This window comes from Haematobia irritans, chromosome 3 (assembly GCF_050003625.1).
Source record: "Haematobia irritans isolate KBUSLIRL chromosome 3, ASM5000362v1, whole genome shotgun sequence".
Classification (NCBI taxonomy): Eukaryota; Metazoa; Arthropoda; class Insecta; order Diptera; family Muscidae; genus Haematobia; species Haematobia irritans.
The window spans coordinates 23,747,163-23,769,564 of record NC_134399.1 but is presented as its reverse complement, the minus strand read 5'-3'; the positions used below and the strand labels follow the sequence as shown (position 1 = coordinate 23,769,564).

General features: G+C 36.8%; 2 protein-coding genes across 2 annotated transcripts; both read left to right on the top strand.

Annotated features, from left to right (window-relative positions):
• The first annotated feature begins 14,168 nt into the window (after positions 1-14,168).
• LOC142228870 (glucose dehydrogenase [FAD, quinone]-like) lies at positions 14,169-16,145 on the top strand. The gene has a single exon (XM_075299406.1). It carries the CDS (start codon positions 14,169-14,171, stop codon positions 16,047-16,049), a length of 1,881 nt encoding a protein of 626 aa, XP_075155521.1. The 3' UTR covers positions 16,050-16,145.
• Positions 16,146-20,364: 4,219 nt separating this feature from the next.
• Positions 20,365-22,139, top strand: LOC142228875 (glucose dehydrogenase [FAD, quinone]-like). The gene has a single exon (XM_075299410.1). The coding sequence runs from the start codon at positions 20,365-20,367 to the stop codon at positions 22,135-22,137; it is 1,773 nt and encodes a 590-aa protein (XP_075155525.1). The 3' UTR covers positions 22,138-22,139.
• The last annotated feature ends 263 nt before the right edge of the window (positions 22,140-22,402 follow it).

The window sequence follows — 22,402 nt, the reverse complement described above, 5'->3', positions numbered from 1 at the left end:
ATTTAATACTAGCGACGCCATCTATGTGTTAGACCGGGGTCTTATCAGCTAACCTGTTATAAATCCATATCGGTCGAAAGATATAATATATGGGAGCTATATTTAAATCTGAAACGATTTCAATCAAATTTCGCCTACTTGACTACACGAACCGATTTTTTTGTGCCAAATTTGTAATAGATTTGACTAAAACTGCGACCTAGACTTTGGTTACAAAAATGTGTTCAGACGGACAGACGGACATGTCTATATCGACTCAGGAGCCCACCCTGAGCATTTTTGCCAAAGACACCATGTGTCTATCTCGTCTCCTTCTGGGTGTTGCAAATATATGTACTGCTCATAATACCCTGTTCCACAGTGTACCGCAGGGTATAAAAATCATTTGTCCGTAAAAAAATAGTATCGCTTGATAGAAATCAAATCGACTGTGATTTAAGAACGAGGAGGGATTTAGTTAAGCCAAAATAAAAATTGTGTACAAATGAATTTTTTAACCATAAAATTTTGAACTTTTCGAACGCTTTATAATAATATTTTGTTTTCTTCTTTTCAGGTAAATTTCTTGTTTGGAATTGCATAATTTTCCACAATATGACGTAGGTATAAATGTAACAACTTCAAAATTCGGTACAGTTTTTTTTCGGAACTTTAAAACGGTCATTGGGGCCCATAAATCTCTCATTGAGATTGATGTACAGACGGTCACTACAATGTACACATATATGCATACACTGATAGAAAAGTTTTCTTGTTTGAGGAAAAATAAATAGAAATATTTGTTGCAATGCTTATCATAAATTCTAGTTTATCATCACTTAACATGGGCTGCGCTAGCGTGACCATATGGTCATACACATTATACCGTCACTTAATCTTCTAGTGTTAGTTGCTGATAAACATACCAATGACATTTCAAAATTCGAAAAAATGCAGTACAATTTCGGAAATTTGAAAAAATGCTTTATAACAAAAGGAAATAGCGTTTAAAGACATCTTCAATTTTTGAATGCGTTTTTGCTTTCCGGTCAAGATGCAAAAAGACAACAAATTTAAAGACAATTACATTATTTTTGAAGAATTCTACAGTATTATTAAAGTCGAGTTGATCGTAGTCAAACTGAATTTTCTTCCATGTAAAGTTGGTCATTCTTCAGTTGAATCACTTAATTATAAGAACCAAAGGATTTTATTGAAAAGTACACCCAGGAAAGGAATATGATCACCTCAAGTATGTTTCAATAGCAAAATATTATTTTTGGCCGGCGATATTTGTTGGTCATTTGGGAAGAAAGTATTCCCACGGCTCTCTGTCCTCCTACTCTCCTTCAGTATTTCTTCAGTTTTTTCTCTGTCTGGGTCATTCCATAGTATTTTCGTCGACCTTCCGACCGTTGCATTTGGTCTACATCGCTTTATGTGTCTCCCGTGCCCACACGCAAACAAATAATTCTTTCCTCCCAAACGACATTTTAGACAAACAAAGTTCGTTTCTCATTTGCTTTTCGCTGTAAGGAAGTGTATTTGGAAGAAAAGTATATACTTTTTGTGATAAACGTTTATTCTTTTCCAGGATGTAAAAACAATTTCATAAAGACAAACTAAAAAAAAAAAAAACATTGTTTTCTTGCTAATTGCATTTCCCTCACATCTTCCTCACATCCACGAGGTTTTTTAGTTCGTAACACATTTTCCTTCCAACAATGTAGAAGAAATTATACGATTTTATAAATTTTTAAAATTTTTTTACCATTCGCCTGGACGGAGAATCGGACCGCGGACCAAGCCAACACACCAACACCTGAGCTATGTAAGCCAACACACTAACCACTGAGCTATGTACCTGTTATGGCCATCAATAGATAAATATCCATATAAGTTATATTTATATTGCATAGCTTGCGGCGTCCGCGAACCGAATAAACAAAGTTTATTTAACAGAAACAAACATTTAGTTTGGCGCCGTGGAGCAGTGGTTGCTACGTCCGACTTGCATGCCAAGGGTCGTGGGTTCCATCCCTTCTTCGACCACCGTTTTTTGTTTTGTTTTTTTTTTTTTTACATATATTCCAGATATGTTCGGACGATTCCGAAAAAATGTTCAACATTACATTGTAGTATATTAAATTTTGAACTGTAAAATGTGTCTTATTAAAGACCTAAAGTCAGAAAAGAACAGTGTTTGAAATGGACTGTGTTGTTGTTTCAAAAATACCTTTTTTATTGAAAAAATAAAATTTTTGTAACAAACGAATTTCTTTGGTGATAAAAGTTTAAAATTTTCGAAGCAATTCCAAAAACTCTAACAAACGAAAAACGTTTTCGGTACACGTTTTCCAAACGTTTTTTTCTTTGCGTGCAATCATCCAACAAACGTTCTGCATTCACGGTTGCCACAGTTTTATTGTAGAATAAAAAAATGGTAGATTTTTTACTGTTTCGTAGATAGGTAGAATTTTTAATGTTTTGGAAGATTTTTCAAATTATTCCTCTCCAGCTAAGAGGTAATTCATAAATAGAAATAAAATGTTGACAACATTTTCTATAGAAATAAAATGTTGACAAAAATTTTTATAGAAATAAAATGTTGAAAAAATTTTCTATAGAAATAAAATTTTCTATAGAAATAAAATTTTGACAAAATTTTCTATAGAAATAAAATTTTGACAAAATTTTCTATAGGAATAAATTTTTGACAACATTTTCTATAGAAATAAAATTTTGACAAAATTTTCTATAGAAATAAAATTTTGACAAAATTATTTTACAGAAATTAAATGTTAACAAAATTTTCTATAGAAATAAAATTTGACCAAATTTTCTATAAAAATAAAATTTTGACAAAATTTTCTATAGAAATAAAATTTTGCCAAAAAATTTCTATAGAAATAAAATTTTGGCAAACTTTTGTATGGAAATAAAATTTTGACAAAATTTTCTATAGAAATAAAATGTTGACAACATTTTCTATATACATAAAATTTTGACAAAATTTTCTATAGAAATACAATTTTGACAAAATTTTCTATAGAAATAACATTTTGACAAAATATTCTATAGAAATAAAATTTTGACAACATTTTCTATAGAAATAAAATTTTGACAAAATTTTCTATAGAAATAAAATGTTGACAAAATTTTCTATAGAAATAAAATTTTGACAAAATTTTTTACAGAAATTAAATAAATTTGACAAACATTCTTTTCCTCTGTTGGTTAAGCTACTCTTGTAGTTTAGTCAATGTATGGTTTTAAGCTGAAATGAAAAACAACAACGAAATTAAATGTTGACAAAATTTTCTATAGAAAAAAAATTTTGGCAAAATTTTCTGAAGAAATATAATTTTGAAAAAATTTTGTATAGTAATAAAATGCTGACAAATTTTCCATAGAAATAAAATTTTCACAACATTTTCTATAGAAATAAAATTTTGACAAAATTTTCTACAGAAATAAAATGTTGACAAAATTTTCTATAGACATAAAATTTTGGCCAAATTTTCTGTAGAAATAACATTTTGAAAAAATTTTCTATACAAATAACATTTTCACAAAATTTTCTATAGAAATAACATTTTGACAAAATTTTCTATACAAATTGGCAAAATTTTCTATGGAAATTAAATTTTGACAAAATTTTCTATAGCAATACAATTTTGGCAAATTTTTCTATAGAATTAAAATTTTGCATATTTTTTTGTTCCTATAGAAATAAAATTTTGACAAAATTGTTCTGTAGAAATAAAATTTTGCCAAAATTTTTCTTTAGAAATAAAATTTTGGCAAACTTTTCTATGGAAATAAAATGTTGACAAAATTTTCTATAGAAATAAAATTTTGACAAAATTTTTTATAGAAATAAAAATGTTTTCTATAGAAATCATATTTTGACAAAATTTTCTGTAGAAATAAAATTTTGATAAAATTTTCTATAGAAATAAAATTTTGACAAAATTTTCTATAGCAATACAATTTTGGCAAATTTTTCGATAGAAATAAAATTTTGAGAGAATTTTCTTTAGAAATAAAATTTAGACAAAATTTTCTATGGAAATAAAATTTAGACAAAATTTTGTATGGAAATAAAAATTTGGTAAAATTTTCTCCAAATTTTGATAGATTAGTTTTGATTCGAGTGGCAACCGTGCCTACTTTACCTCTCTTTGCGTTTTCTAAGTGCACTTCCCTAAGTGTCCTAACTCTTGTCGCCAGTTCATTTGCCTTAACGTTTCCACTTGTTTCGGTATGTCTCGGCACCCATATGATGCGATTTTTGCCGATTCCGTGTATGCTTTGATAATGATTTTGTATTCCAATACGTTTCTCGATCGAAATATTTTATTGCCTTCCGGCAATCTGGAAAAATGATTACGTTTTGTAGCGTCGTGTTATTTTTATAGAAATAAAATGTTGAAAAAATTTTCTATAGAAATAAAATTTTCTATAGAAATAAAATTTTGACAAAATTTTCTATAGAAATAAAATTTTGACAAAATTTTCTATAGGAATAAATTTTTGACAACATTTTCTATAGAAATAAAATTTTGACAAAATTTTCTATAGAAATAAAATTTTGACAAAATTATTTTACAGAAATTAAATGTTAACAAAATTTTCTATAGAAATAAAATTTGACCAAATTTTCTATAAAAATAAAATTTTGACAAAATTTTCTATAGAAATAAAATTTTGCCAAAAAATTTCTATAGAAATAAAATTTTGGCAAACTTTTGTATGGAAATAAAATTTTGACAAAATTTTCTATAGAAATAAAATGTTGACAACATTTTCTATATACATAAAATTTTGACAAAATTTTCTATAGAAATACAATTTTGACAAAATTTTCTATAGAAATAACATTTTGACAAAATATTCTATAGAAATAAAATTTTGACAACATTTTCTATAGAAATAAAATTTTGACAAAATTTTCTATAGAAATAAAATGTTGACAAAATTTTCTATAGAAATAAAATTTTGACAAAATTTTTTACAGAAATTAAATAAATTTGACAAACATTCTTTTCCTCTGTTGGTTAAGCTACTCTTGTAGTTTAGTCAATGTATGGTTTTAAGCTGAAATGAAAAACAACAACGAAATTAAATGTTGACAAAATTTTCTATAGAAAAAAAATTTTGGCAAAATTTTCTGAAGAAATATAATTTTGAAAAAATTTTGTATAGTAATAAAATGCTGACAAATTTTCCATAGAAATAAAATTTTCACAACATTTTCTATAGAAATAAAATTTTGACAAAATTTTCTACAGAAATAAAATGTTGACAAAATTTTCTATAGACATAAAATTTTGGCCAAATTTTCTGTAGAAATAACATTTTGAAAAAATTTTCTATACAAATAACATTTTCACAAAATTTTCTATAGAAATAACATTTTGACAAAATTTTCTATACAAATTGGCAAAATTTTCTATGGAAATTAAATTTTGACAAAATTTTCTATAGCAATACAATTTTGGCAAATTTTTCTATAGAATTAAAATTTTGCATATTTTTTTGTTCCTATAGAAATAAAATTTTGACAAAATTGTTCTGTAGAAATAAAATTTTGCCAAAATTTTTCTTTAGAAATAAAATTTTGGCAAACTTTTCTATGGAAATAAAATGTTGACAAAATTTTCTATAGAAATAAAATTTTGACAAAATTTTTTATAGAAATAAAAATGTTTTCTATAGAAATCATATTTTGACAAAATTTTCTGTAGAAATAAAATTTTGATAAAATTTTCTATAGAAATAAAATTTTGACAAAATTTTCTATAGCAATACAATTTTGGCAAATTTTTCGATAGAAATAAAATTTTGAGAGAATTTTCTTTAGAAATAAAATTTAGACAAAATTTTCTATGGAAATAAAATTTAGACAAAATTTTGTATGGAAATAAAAATTTGGTAAAATTTTCTCCAAATTTTGATAGATTAGTTTTGATTCGAGTGGCAACCGTGCCTACTTTACCTCTCTTTGCGTTTTCTAAGTGCACTTCCCTAAGTGTCCTAACTCTTGTCGCCAGTTCATTTGCCTTAACGTTTCCACTTGTTTCGGTATGTCTCGGCACCCATATGATGCGATTTTTGCCGATTCCGTGTATGCTTTGATAATGATTTTGTATTCCAATACGTTTCTCGATCGAAATATTTTATTGCCTTCCGGCAATCTGGAAAAATGATTACGTTTTGTAGCGTCGTGTTATTTCCGAGCAATTTAACACATTCCGCTATGGCGCGCCTGAAGGTTTGTATAGTGGTCTAATAATCGGAATATAATCTCGTTGTCTGAGTCTTCAACATATACACCTAGTGCAGGGTTGGCCTGTCACAAACTGTGAATTTTGCGACATACATTTGCGACAGTTTAATACGTATGCCCCAAAAGTCGTAAACCTACTGTAGAAAACCTAATTTTGAATAGAAAAAATTCTGAACATTTTTTAATTTAGTTAGACAGCATTCGCTGTGAATTTCTGCAGAAATTTGTGAAAGTTTTCCCACGGTCAAGCCTGTTTTCTTAGGTGGTATCGAAATTCCCGTTGGTGAGTGTGCAAAATACCTTTGGGGTTATATTGGATAGGAGACTAAACTTAAAGCTTAGAAAGGACGATAAAAGCCACGGTTACCCTGTACTCGTGCAAAAGGCAATAGGGAAAATGTGGGGACTAAAACCGAAAATTGTGAACATTCCTATGAATTGAAACTTCTTCGCACATACCATCCATCGTCTTGGATATCATCGAATTCTCTGCCTAGCTGACGTGACTAAATTATGTCACGTGAGTTTGCGACTTTTGTTACTTTTTCTGCATTTACGACGCGTATGGGACGTTTACGACGTTTACAACTTTGCGACGCAAACCTAAAAAAGTTTGATACAAACCATCTCTGGCCTAGTCCCGTCCTCTCACCCATCGGTGTAGCAGCTATTTCCCTCTGGTATCTGGATCTGTTCGTAAAAGAACTGTAAAGTAAAATTGCACTAACTTATGATGCCACCCAATATTTATTATGATTTATTATTATCTGCCATATTCTGATATTCAGAATCGCAAATCGCTAGAATTTATTTTTCTTATAACAAAATAATCGAGATAATCTCCGACTCCAATCCAATTGCAATTTGAACTTATCATTAAAGCGAACTACATTAACAAAATTTAAGTTTATAAGTTTCAGGATTAAGAAATTATAGCCAAACGAAACTTTTGCGATTTCCGATTCGGAATATGGGAGATACCGCCTTGGAAACATCTCCTTGGGGAATTGTCCAGGATTTGCCTGATGTTTATATGATGACATGACCTCAGTTTAATGACTAACTTTAATGGGGAATATGTTGCTTTACAATATATTAAAAAGATTTTCATTTAATTTATAGCCCGTTGAGTTTGGGATATAGCAAAATGGGTCAATATGTGACCAAATACTAGTACGATCAACTTTCGATTGTATATGGTCCTAAAGTTTTGGAATTTTTTAATTGTTTACTCTATTATGAGGAACCACAGGTGGGTGATATAAATCCGATATCAATTTGCCCATTTTTAATAATTTTCCATAAACTTAAAATTTGCAAATATTTCTTTGAAATAGGTTACAGACCATTGACATCGTTATCAAACCGAAAAAATAATAAACAATCAATGTTAATTCATTAACAAAACAAATTACCTATGTAAACATTAATTATTATTTTATAAACACACAAAAAAAAATCAAACAAATTACCAACTTCCATATGATGACTATTAGACACTTGATTTTCCATAGCCATTTCAAGTTAAATATTCTATGGTTTTGGGTTTTCAATAGGTTTGACTATCTCAAAGTCATGTTATGTGCAAAAATAATTGCTCAATTCAACCATCTAAAACTTTAGTCAAGGTGAGCGTTAACACTGAACTTTTGCTTGCAAAACTGCATTCTAGCTTCCATGGGTGCAATTATTCAGCTATGATTTTTTTTATGTTTGAGCCTAAGTAAGCTTTATTTGCCTCAAGTAAACGACCCCCTAACCACTGCTATCGCAAATAACGGCAATAAAAGTTAAGAGAAACTTAACAAGAGCTTTTTCTGATCAAATCCTAAACCCACTCAGAATTGTCTTTAACTGGTGTTCGATTTTCACAATGTGGTTGTCTTTGACCGAGATTTTTCATTTAAATGCTGTATACCCATATTCATATAGCAAAAGATTTTGTTGTAAGTCGCCGCTATTAAGTTTCTAGGGGCATGAAATAAATTTGCAGAAATGTAGTTGTGCTCACTTCTGTGATGCAATGAAGTTATTGACACTGCAACTTGAAATTGTTACAACATCATAAATTGTCGTGCCTTCAGACACAGAAATAGCAGTTAAGTGAAAAGAAATTACAATTTTTATTACTTGAAAATTTCGTTACTGAATTGGGGAAAAACAATTCGTGATATAAAGGAAAGTTTGGTCTATAATTTAAGCATGAAACGAAAATACTTGCTCTTTTATCGCACGCTTCTTATCAAAAATTGTGTTCAGCGATGAAGTTTGTTTTTGGCTCAATTTGTCGATTTGGATTGAAGATGAGCCAGAAACATTGCAAAAGTTTCCAATGTAAGATTCGAAAACTTAATGGCTATTGCGCGATATCAATGAAGCCAGGCACTTCCTTTTTAAACAAATCGTGGTTGACGCGTGCTAAGTGCAATGATGCTGAGTCCTGTTGGAATGTCCATGGTCTGCGTCAGCAATTTTTGTCTGCCGTATTATCTTTACAACATTTTTCCAAAAATATTTTGCACTAATTTTAGTTCCACGGTCGATGAATACGTGTGGTGAGCGATCATAGGCCGTTAGGACACACTCTATTACCATCGCTTGGAGTGCTTCAGGAGGTCAATCAAAAGTGTAAATTTTCTGTCCAACGTATTGAGACCCGACCAACTACTGCACGACGGGTTTTCCCGACCTTTGACTAAGGTAATACCTTCGGGGCCAGGCTACGTGACAGAAGAATATGGTTTTGGACAGTGGAAAGAAGAAGTCTAGTTTATTCGTTTCTATATTGGGTGGTTAGTTTAACCATAGTTTACGAGGGGATTTGGAGAAAACGTCTACCAAGGCGCATTGATCCTCGGACTTCTCGGGCTGTGAGGCAAAGGTTGACTAAGGTAATGCCTTCGGAGCCAGGCTACGTGACAGAAGAACATGGTTTTTGACAGAGGAAAGAAGAAGTCCACTTTATTCGTTCAATGCAATGTTTTCTATATTGGGTGGTTAGTTTAACCATAGTTTACGAGGGGATTTGGAGAAAACGTCTACCGAGGCGCATTGATCCTCGGACTTCTCGGGCTGTGAGGTATCATATGTGACCAGGACACGCGGCTAGGGAGGGAGGACGGATTGGAAGGTGGCTAGAGAGGTCTCATGACTATTGGGATGGATGATGGACTGAGAGATTTATTGTCAGGATGACAATAAATCCTAGCTACCCTCTAATGAACGGTCGGTGACGTGAGTGGCTAAAGGTCACGCAGCTAGGTTAGGTTAGGTATAGTGGCAGCCCGATATTTCAGGCTCACTTGGACTATTCAGTCCATTGTGGTATCACAGTGGTGAACTTCTCTCTTATCACTGAGTGCTGTTCGATTCTATGTTAAGCTCAATGACAATGTACCACCTTTTTATAGCCGAGTCCGAACGGCGTTGCACATTACAGAGAGAAGCTGTGAAACACTTAGAAATGTCACCAGAATTACTGAGGTGGGATAATCCACCACTGAAAACTGTTTGGTGGTTGGTCGAAACTTGGTTTGAACCCACGACCCTGTGTATGCAAGGCGGGCATGCTAACAATTGTGGCTCCCGCGGCTAAAATGTTCATTGAAGGATGGTGGAGTGGTCGCACAACTCTTGTGGATGCCTGGCGATTTGTGAAACGTGTTGCTAGGGTAATCGCCCATCCCTATCTGAGGAATAGGAGAGAAAGACGAAATGAAGGAACATGTGGGTAGCTCAGGACACTCCTAACTGAGGAATAGGAGAAATCGGAGAGGAAACCTGTAGGTGAGAAATAGGAGAAAAGGGAGAATTGGAGGAATACGTGTCTAGAGTGATCGCACACTCCTACACGCAGAGAAGGAATATGATCACCTCAAACATGTTTTAAGCGCAAAATGTTATTTTTGTATGGTGACCATGTAACATGTTTGTCACTAAAATGTTATTGTCTCGTCAAATATAACCTGCTTGCCGAAATCAGATACATGATTTCCGATAAAATAATATGGCTGAGAAAACCATGTTACATGGTCACCACCCAAAAATAACATTTTGCTCTTAAACATGTTTGAGGTGATCATATTCCTTCTCTGGGTGTACCTGAGGAGTTAGAACAAACGGGGAAGAATTGGAGGAAACTAGCTGAAGAATTGGAGGAAACAGGGAAGTGAAGAAACACGTGGCTAGTGTGATCGCACATACCCAGCTGAAGAATAGGAGGAATGGCGGAACTTGTGTCTAAAGTGGTCGCACAACCCTAGCTGAGGAGTAGGGGCAATCGGAGAGGACACCTGTAGGTGACAAATAGGAGAAAACGGAGAATTGGAGGAATACGTGTCTAGAGTGATCGCACACCTCTGACTGAGGAGTAAGAGCGAACGGGGAAATGGGGAAAAACATGACTAGAGTGATCACACACCCCCTAGCTGACGAATTGGAGGAAATGGGGAAGTGAAAAACCACGTGGCTATAGTTGTCGCACATCTCTAGCTGAAGAATAGGAGAAATGGAGGAACATGCGTCTAAAGTGATCGCACACCCCTAGCTGAGGAGTAGGAGTAATCGAGGAAATGGAGGAACACGTGGCTAAAGTGATCGCACTACCCTAGCTGGCGATCTGTGAAACGTGTTGCTAGAGTAATCGCACATCCCTATAGGAGAGAAAGAGGAAATGGGGGAACATGAGGGTAGCTGAGGACAGCCCTAACTGAAGAATTGGACAAATCGGAGAGGACACCTGTAGGTGAGAAATAGGAGAAAACGGAGAATTTGGGGAATACGTGTCTAGAGTGGTCGCACACCTCTAGCTGAGGAGTAAGAGCAAACGGGGAAATGGAGAAAAACATGAATAGAGTGATCACACACCCCTAGCTAACGAATTGAAGGAAATGGGGAAGTGAAAAACCACGTGGCTAGAGTTATCGCACATCTCCAGCTGAAGAATAGGAAGAATGGAGGAACATGTGTCTAAAGTGATCGCACACCCCTAACTGAGGAGTAGGAGTAAACGAAGAAATGGAGGAACACGTGACTAAAGTGATCGCACAACCCTAGCTGAGGAGTAGGAGCAAACGGGGAAATGGAGAAACACGTGACTAGAGTGATCGCACATATCCAGCTGAAGAATAGGAGGAATGGAGGAACATGTGTCTAAAGTGATCGTACACGCCTAGCTGAGGAATAGGACTAAACGAGGAAATGGAGGAACACGTGACCAAAGTGGTCGCACAATCCTAGATGGCGATCTGTGAAACGTGTTGCTAGGTTAGGTTAGGTGGCAGCCCGATGTATCAGGCTCACTTAGACTATTCAGTCCATTGTGATACCACATTGGTGAACTTCTCTCTTATCACTGAGTGCTGCCCGATTCCATGTTAAGGTCAATGATAAGGGACCTCCTTTTTATAACCGAGTCCGAACGGCGTTCCACATTGCAGTGTAACCGCTTTGAAACCCTCAGAAATGTCACCAGCATTACTGAGGTGGGATAATCCACCGCTGAAAAACTTTTTGGTGTTCGGTTGAAGCAGGAATCGAACCCATGACCTTGTGTATGCAAGGTGGGCATGCTAACCATTGCACCACGGCGGCTAGGGTAATCGCACATCCCTATAGGAGAGAAAGAGGAAATGGAGCAATGAGGAGTAAGAGCAAACGGGGAAATGGAGAAAAACATGACTAGAGTGATCACACACCCCTAGCTGACGAATTGGAGGAAATGGGGAAGTGAAAAACCACGTGGCTAGAGTTATCGCACATCTCTAGCTGAAAAATAGGAGGAATGGAGGAACATGTGTCTAAAGTGATCGCGCACCCCTAGCTGAGGAGTAGCAGTAAACGAAGAAATGGAGGAACACGTGACTAATGTGATCGCATAACCCTAGCTGTGGAGTAGGAAAAATGGAGAAACACGTGGCTAGAGTGATAGCAAACCTTTAACTAAGGAAACGGTGAAATGAAAGAGTGATCGCTAACCTCTAGCTGAGGAATAGTAGCAATCGAGGAAATGGGGGAACATGTGGCTGGAATAATTGCACTCCTCTAGGTGAGGAATAGGAGAAATAGAGGAACCCGTGACTAGCGTGATTGCACTCCTCTAGGTGAGGAATAGGAGAAATGGAGGAAGCCGTGGCTACACCCAAAGAAGGAATATGATCACCTCAAACATGTTTCAACCGAAAAATCTTATTTTTGGACGGAGAACATGGACCAAGTTAGTCGCAACCATGTTATTTTCTCCGAAATTATGCATCTGTTTTCGGCAACTGAGACATGGCTAAAATCCAAAAACAAAACATTTTTCTCTTAAAAAATGTTTGAGGTGATCATATTCCCTCTTTGTGTGTAGAGAGATCGCACAACTTTAGCTAAATTATTTTCGACCGTTAGAGCATATATGTAATGATGTGCACCACTAACCTTGTTGATGTTACCTTCTTTCCTGTTGCTGATCGGCTGACCATCATACAGAGGGTAACCGAGGTCTATTTTAACAAAATCGAAAATACTTATATTCCACAAAAGGTCACGAATCCCATTTGATTTTATTTGGGTCTATGGAAATGAGAGTATAGTGGTTGTAAAAATTTATTCGTATTTCGGAGTTCACTTTCTCGTATAATCTGTCATTTAAAATACATGTACATTATAAACTTTCATCGGCAAAGGTTACCATTAATGCAACTTGGTCTTGGTAGGTTAGGTTAGGTTATGTGGCAGCCCGATGTATCAGGCTCACTTAGACTATTCAGTACATTGTGATACCACAGTGGTGAACTTTTCTCTTATCACTGAGTGCTGCCCGATTCCATGTTAAGCTCAATGACAAGGGACCTCCTTTTTATAGCCGAGTCCGAACGGCGTTCCACATTCCAGTGAAACCACTTAGAGAAGCTTTGAAACCTTCAGAAATGTTACCAGCATTACTGAGGTGGGATAATCCACCGCTGAAAAACTTTGGTGTTCGGTCGTAGCAGGAATCGAAACCACGACCTTGTGTATGCAAGGCGGACATGCTAACCATTGCACCACGGTGGCTCCCTTGGTCTTAGTATATGAACCATCTTGGAATTTCAGCTAGGAACAAAATTAAGATTTTTAAGGTTTGTTATCGATCCATAATGTTTTATGCCGCTCGGGTCTGTGGATATAAGCGCCATAATGATTTAGCGAAATTATTCGGATTCTTCACTAAAAGAATCCTATACCTCTCACAAAAAGACAAATCTAAATTATATGCTGTACTTGGAGACTGAAATTGTCATATCACCATAGGACCCACTTTGCAATAGATTGCCACGTAAACTAGCGTAAAGAATAATTGAACTTAATATTCGGATGATCGAAATTTGAATTTTTTTGACTTACTTAACCGATTCTGAAGGACAATTTCTTCAACTATATGTAATTAACTACCTCCAAACTTAAAGCTCATAAGCAACTTTAAAACTTTTGATACTTAGTTTTATTAATACTTTTATAAAAATTATATAACTAGATTTTTTTTAGATAAAATTAAATTTTAAAGTTTTCTATGTTAAATCGAATATACGAATATTGTTTTTTAATTCATTGCGTCCAACACTTTCACACATATAAGAGTTCTTCTTCTTGTGATGGTTTTACAAAAATATGAATAAAATACAAGAGACCTTGGTTTTTTGTTTGTTATTTACTTTTTATGGTCTAGAATTGCTTTATATCTTTCCAATATGCTGATGACCTACTGGCTTATTTGAAATTCTATGGCATTTGGGTAGGGACTTCACAAAAGAAAAATTTGCAAATTTATAGCTGTAGCTGAAGAACCACGTAATAATATCATGGCACCATGACTTAACCATGAATTTGTAGGAATAGCATCTACCAGTCTGATTTCTACAGTAGAAGAGTGAAAATGAACTTTTTGTTTGTCTTCATTTTGGCTGAGTTTTTGCTAGTTCCCTTGCTAGTAAAAGGGCAGGGGCAGAGAATTGAAAGAAATTTCTTTGGATACGCAGCAAATATATTACGAGAAGCTTCCAGGCTAGAGGAATTGGAGAATAGCCCTAATGAGGCGGGTCGCTTATTGAAGGAATATGATTTTATTGTGGTCGGAGCGGGGACAGGAGGCTGTACTGTGGCTGCCCGTTTATCGGAAATTTCCCAGTGGAATGTTTTGCTCTTGGAAGCCGGTGGCCCAGAATTACTCGCTGTGGATTTCCCTATAGCTGCAAATGTTTTACAATTAAGCCAAGAGATTAATTGGGCCTATGCCACACAGCCTTCGGATAAATTCTGCCTGGGTATGGTGGATAGGCGTTGCAACTTTCCTCGAGGCAAGGTCATGGGTGGCTCTTCAGTTCTTAATTATATGATGTATACCAGAGGTAATCGTCGCGACTATGATACCTGGGCCCGTATGGGTAATGTGGGATGGAGCTATAAGGATGTTTTACCGTATTTTAGAAAACTGGAGGGCTCCATAATTCCCGATGCCGAAGCAGAATATGTGGGACGCAAAGGTCCAGTGAGAATTTCCTATGCAAAATTCCATACGAAATTTAGCGAAGCTTTTGTTGAAGCTGCCCAAGAGAATGGAACTAAATATTTGGATTATAATGGCCGAATTCAAACTGGGGTCTCTTATATTCAGACCACCACCGATCAGTCGGTGAGATGGAGTGCCAATCGTGCCTATTTGTATCCTCTAAAAGGCAAACGACCTAATCTTCATATACGCAAGCGTGCCCATGTTCTTGAAATTCTTATAGATCCTCAAACCAAAACCGCCTATGGAGTAAAATTCGAAACAAATGGCAGAACGTATGAGGTAAGAGCCAGCAAAGAAGTTATCTCCTCGGCAGGAGCTATTAACACTCCCCAATTGTTAATGCTCTCCGGAGTGGGTCCGGCAAAACATTTACGAAAAATGGGTATAAAGCCTTTGGCTGATTTGGCTGTGGGCTTCAATTTGCAGGATCACGTAGCCCCTCCCTTGAATATTGTGGCCAATGTAAGCAGTACCAATATTGAAGATATTTTCACTGCTGATGAAGTCTTAAAGCTCCAGACACATAACAGCATCATTTCCTTGCCAGGAGGCCTAGAAGCTTTGGCCTTTTATGATCTTGACCATCCGCATTTGGAAGATGGTTGGCCTGATATAGAATTTATAACCGCAGCTTCATCGTATCATGCAAATCCCTATCTTGCCCTTTCAGCTGGGATTAGAAGAGATATTTTCGCCGACTTATACAGTGATGCCATAAAGAAGAAATTAAATGTCTTTGCCATAGCTTCCATGCAGTTGCAACCTCGCAGTAGAGGTCGCATTCTATTACGTAGCAAAGATCCTAAAAAATATCCTTTGATCTATCCGAATTATTTTCATAATCCTTATGATTTGAATATAATCGTTAGGGGATTAGAGAAAATCATTGGCTTACTGGATCAACCGGCAATGAGGCGAATAAATGCTACTGTCTTGGAGAGTAGCATAAGGCCATGTCGTCATTTAGGTGATATCAAATCAAGACCCTATTTGGAATGTTATGTTCGTCATTTGAGCACTACCATATATCATCAATCGGGCACTGCAAAAATGGGACCAAAAACGGATAGAGAAGCTGTAGTCGATCCACGTTTACGTGTACATGGTATAGGAAATTTGCGTGTTGTTGATGCCAGTATTATGCCAAAAATTGTTGCGGGTCACCCCAATGGACCCATCTATATGATAGGTGAAAAAGCAGCTGATATGATCAAAGAGGATTATGGTGTCTTGAGAAAGAGATAAGACAAAACAAGTGAAGTATTTTTTTTAAATAAATTTTAATATAGGATAGATAAAGTTGTTTTTTTATAAGAAAAATAAAATATTTAGAAAATTTAATTATTTGTTAACTTTATGTTATTTTTAAAGGGATTCAACTTTACAGAAAATCCCATAAGATGCTATCAATAGATAAATATATGAGACTTCAATTTAGAGTTAACTTCAGTCATTTCTTCCATCGCCAGGATTTCTCAGTCTGCACTTCAATCTCATAGATTTCATTTTCGGACTACATAGGTTGGAAAGAGAATTCAGGTTGCCGTGCTTAGTAAAGGCGGTATAGTAACAAAGGTAGTGTTCCCAGGTCTCATCATCCTTAAAAGACGCCCCACATCCAATTGCTACTATTCGGCACAGATGTGCTCTCGAGTCTAAATTCCCGGTCATTAGTCCCACGGTGCTCCTGACTGTCGTCCTACTCTCCTTGAGTAATTTTTCTTGCCTTGATCGCTCAATACTATATTCGTCGCCCGTCCGACCATTTTATTGCTGCACATCGCTTTGTGTGTCTTCCGTGCCAACAATGCTTTTATTGGTTTTGCTTTCTCTAAGTTCACTTCCCATGTTACCTAGCTCTGATCGCCAATTCACTTGCCTTTTTATACCCTCCACCATAGGATGGGGGTATATTAACTTTGTCATTCCGTTTGTAACACATCGAAATATTTCTCTAAGACCCCATAAAGTATATATATTCTGGGTCGTGGCGGAATTCTGAGTCGATCTGAGTCCGTCCGTCTGTTGAAATAACGCTAACTTCCGAACGAAACAAGCTATCGACTTGAAACTTGGCACAAGTAGTTGTTATTGATGTAGGTCGGATGATATTGCAAATGGGCCATATCAGTCCACTTTTACGTATAGCCCCCATATAAACGGACCCCCAAATTTGGCTTGCGATTGCTCTAAGAGAAGCAAATTTCATCCGATCCGGCTGAAATTTGGTACATGGTGTTAGTATATGGTCTCTAACAACCATGCAAAAATTGGCCCATATCGGTCCACTTTTACGTATAGCCCTCATATAAAGGGACCCCCAAATTTGGCTTGCGATTGCTCTAAGAGAAGCAAATTTCATCCGCTCCGGCTGAAATTTGGTGCATGGTGTTAGTATATGGTCTCTAACAACCATGCAAAAATTGGTTCATATCGGTCCATATTTACATAAAGCCACCATATAAACCGATCCCCCGATTTGGCTTGCGGAGCCTCTAAGAGAACCAAATTTCATCCGATCCGGCTGAAATTTGGTACATGGTGTTGGTATATGTTCTCTAATGACCATTCAAATATTGGTTCATACGCTCATAATTATATATAGTCCCCATATAAACCGATCCCAAGATTTGACCTCCGGAGCCTCTTAGAGGAGCAAAAGTCATCCGATCCGATTGAAATTTGGTACGTGGTGTTAGTATATTGTCTCTAACAACCATGCCAAAAGTGGTACATATCGGTCCAGGGTGGCAAGGGTTACCGCAACCAAGGTTAGGTTAGGTTATGTGGCCGCCCGATGTATCAGGCTCACTTAGACTATTCAGTCCATTGTGATACCACAGTGGTGAACTTCTCTCTTATCACTGAGTGCTGCCCGATTCCATGTTAAGCTCAATGACAAGGGACCTCCTTTTTATAGCCGAGTCCGAACGGCGTTCCACATTCCAGTGAAACCACTTAGAGAAGCTTTGAAACCCTCAGAAATGTCACCAGCATTACTGAGGTGGGATAATCCACCGCTGAAAAACTTGTTGGTGTTCGGTCGTAGCAGGAATCGAACCCACGACCTTGTGTATGCAAGGCGGGCATGCTAACCATTGCACCACGGTGGCTCCCACCGCAACCAAAGTAATTCGATTGTGGATGACAGTCTTCAGTAGAAGTTTCTACGCAATCCATGGTGGAGGGTACATAAGCTTCGGCCTGGCCGAACTTACGGCCGTATATACTTGTTTGTTTTCTCTTATTCTGGCATTCGCAGTATTTGTTGATCATGCTTATTGTACTCTCTGCTAATGTTATAATTTTTCTCCGAAAATCTGTGAGAATTTTCACGTATTGTGACCTCGTATCATTTCGATCCATTACATTTCTTTTATGGCACTCAATACTGCCTTCATTATTATGCTGTGGTCCGATCGGTAATCGGAATAGGATATCGTTGTATCGGTCTTCCACATATATGCCTAGAGCCATCCTCTTACTCATATTCGACCCATCGGTGTAGCAGTTATTTCCATGTGGTATCTGTTTTGAGTTGCCATGACCTTCTGCCTTCAAGATTATGCTGTGGTCCGGTCGGTAATCGGAATAGGATACCGGTGTCTCGGTCCTCCACATATATGCCTAGTCCCATCTTCTCACTCATCTTCGATCGATGTACCAGTTATTTCCTCTGGTATCTGTTCTGGATTCCCATTCTCCCATGACCATCATACAGGCGCCAGAATGTCACACTCGACAGCTATAGCCACCTCAGGAATATGACTTCAAAAATCTACAGGTATCTGTCATTTCAAACACCGTCTTTTGATGGTTCGTCATGTTTCGTGTTTCGGTCCATTGGCGCAACATAATAATGAGGCTTCGGTTCAGTTATGGCGATTTTAGTTCTTAGGTAGGCTAGAGCCTACTTACCTTTCTAACTTAAATCATTAAGGACCTTTCCAAGTTAGGTTCTGATAATAACTGCGGTGTATGCTGTCTCTGGATGATCTACTGTTAGCTTGATGTCTTTGGTCAACTCGCTCCAACTTTAGGTTGCTATCATTTATAAACCGCTCGTCTGACAGCTGACAGATTCATTCCAGTGACAGTTCATTTTATTGTTTACAATCTTACAACAGCACTTTTGATCTTTTGTATTCAGAAATAAAGTTATTCGTGATGGAATTCAAGCTTAATAGTGTGATCTCTTATATTCAATCTAAGTGATTATCGTCAGAACCCTCCAGCGAAAATCTATACACCATCAGAACTCAAGCGCCGCCGATAGTAATAGTGTGGGCCGCCGTAACGGACGATGCTTGCTGCCCTCTTGTATTCATCGACCGAAAAGTCAAAACAAATGCAGAATTTTATCGGGAAAATTTCCTAAAGACCGTATTGAAGTCGTGGTCATGCAAACATTTCGGCCTCAGACCGTAGACATGCCAACAGGACTCATCGCATCACAATCGAAGACGAGTTTTTCTTGAAACATTTAAAAGTCAACTATTGTGTTCGAAAACTGCCTTCAATTTGATTGAATATCTCAATGTGATGGCTGAACAGTTCAATTTCACCTTATATGAGAGCTGAATCACAGATTTTTTTGTTGTTTGCGGGTGAGGATGGGAAAATGCTTTATGCAGCGGACACTGTTTCCATATGTCCATTTTCCTGGCTAAATTTCGGGATGAGATATGACCGATCTCATTCTCCAGTTCTCGTTCTGTCGATCGTCTACAATTTCTTCTTCCTCGTATACGAACGTACTCCCACTGCATTTCCCCGTACAGTACAAAAATTTCCGAAAATAGCCGTGGACAGTTAGCATCAGGGTTCGGAAGTAGTTTACTTCGCCGTGCTTTTTATCTCGCCGTATTTGAAAATCTGTCATAAGCCAATGTATCCACCTGTCTCTTCTCTCGTTTCTCCGGCGTTCTTGCTATTGTTTCTCGCTGTCACTAGTACGGCTTTTCCCGATACTGTACGGTACGATGATGAGACCCTCGGTCAGAGATTATACCATGTCTCAGAGTCAGTCTGAGTCTAAGGCCTTTATTGCCTACTGGCCCCAAGTCATACACCTCTGGGCTTTTTATGCTCTCTAGCAATCATATTTTCTTCCACTTTCTTTCATACAATATCTTCACCTAAAGATGTTGTCACCTTTTGTAAAACAATTTGTTGACAAAAACTAGCCACCCATGTGAAGAGACGCAAGTCATCGCTAAAATTGTTGTCATTAATTTTGATAAGTAATTCATTGGCCAAATAAAAGAATGAATAATTCAAAGAAATCGTATGTCGACGGCCGCTTTATAGGTTTTGGAAGATGGCTTTTTCGCATAGCTAACCAGATACCGAGCCAGTGAATTTCAACATAGTAACACTTTCTAGGGCAAAGTGTTCAGAATGAATTTCTCAACGAGTTTCTTCGTAGTCATGTTTCAAACTCAAAGCGGATAAAATGAAAATTTTTGTGGTGTGGATTTGCTATGCATTAGCCTCCTTAAGATGGCCCATGGCGAGGGCACAAGGACAACAGCCGACTACCAATATCATATCGTTTTTTATGGATCGTGTACGTGAAGGCAGGGCCATGGCCGATTTGGAGTATAGTGATAATCATGTGAAACTATTAAAAAACTATGATTTCATTATAGTGGGTGCTGGAACAGCAGGCTGTGCCTTGGCTGCTCGCCTCTCGGAGATATTATCGTGGAAGGTCTTACTATTGGAAGCTGGTGGGCCGGAATTATGGCCTATGGATATACCCATTGTGGCCAATATGCTGCAAGCCAATCATGATATAAATTGGGCCTATCGTACTCAACCCTCGGATGAATTCTGTTTGGGTTTGAAGGATAAACGTTGCAACTTTCCCCGAGGCAGAGTTATGGGTGGATCTTCAGTATTGAATTATATGATCTATACCCGTGGCAATCGTCGTGACTATGATACCTGGGCCCAGATGGGTAATGATGGATGGAGCTATGAGGATGTGTTACCCTATTTCAAGAAACTGGAAGATTCCATGGTACCCAATGCTGAGAAGGAGTATGCGGGTCATCATGGACCCGTCAAGATATCCTATGCCAAATGGCGTTCACGTATTGGCAAAACGTTTGTCAAGGCAGCTCTACAAAATGGCAGTCACTATGTGGACTATAATGGTCAAGATCAAATGGGTGTAAGTTTCCTGCAAACCACCACCGATCAAGTCTATCGATGGAGTTCTAATCGTGCCTATCTTTATCCCATTAAAGGGAAACGATCTAATCTTCATATACGCAAACATGCCATGGTAACGAAAATTCTTATAGATCCCAAAACTAAAGTGGCCTATGGTGTGGTGTATGAGTCTCAGGGACAATCGTTTGAGGTAAAGGCCCGCAAGGAGGTTATTTTGTCGGCAGGAGCCATAAATACTCCACAAGTGTTAATGTTGTCGGGAGTGGGACCCGCTCAACATCTGCGGAAAATGGGCATAGAACCTCTAGTAAATTTAGCTGTTGGTTATAATCTTCAGGACCATATTGCCCCCGCCTTAAATATTGTAACGAATGAAACCACTCTGCGTACGCAGGATTTTTTCGATGTCGATCAAGTGTTGAATCTACACACAGGTAATACGAAATTATCTTTGCCTGGCTCGGTAGAAGCCTTAGCTTTCTACGATGTTGAACCTTCGGCTCAGGCAGATGGTTGGCCTGATATTGAATTGTTCATGTCCGCAGGAGCCTTTAATCAAAATCCTTTCCTAGCTTCTGCCATAGGTATACGACGAGATGTAATGCAATCCCTCTACAATGACGTGGATAAGACAGATACCAATGTCTTTTTAATTTTTGCCATGTTACTGCAACCCCGCAGTAAAGGTCGCATTACACTACAAAGCCGCGATCCCCTAAAACATCCTCTAATATACCCCAATTATTTCCAAGATCCCTATGATATGGAAGTTTTGATTTTGGGTTTGCAGAAAATCATAGCTCTTTTGGATACACCTGCTATGCGTCACATTAATGCAAAATTATTAGATCGCCATTTACCTGAATGTCGCCAATATCCGAATATTACTTCCCGAGCCTATTTGGAATGTTATGCTCGCCATTTGACTTTTACCATATATCATCAATCGGGTACAGCAAAAATGGGCCCACTGTCGGATCAACATGCTGTCGTAGATCCTCGCCTTAGAGTTTATGGCATTAAACAGTTGCGGGTAGTCGATGCTAGCATTATGCCAAAATTGGTGGCAGGACATCCAAATGGTCCCATTTATATGATTGCTGAGAAGGCAGCCGATATGATTAAGCAAGACTATGGATTTTTGAAAAATTAGAAAGTTGCTACAATTCTTAGTTAAATTTTAATTAATCTTATAGAGAATAAAAAATACCAAAAAAGTGTGTCACTTTAATTTAAAAAAAGTAATAATAATAATTATAAATAAATATAAAATGTAAATTACTGGAAGTTTCCAAAGTAGAAGGCAGTATGGGTGACTAAGTCCTGTAGTGTATAAACAGAAGGTAAAATGTATGGCTTAGGTTAGGTTAGGTGGTGGACCACATTGGTGAACTTCTCTCTTATATATGGCTTATTAT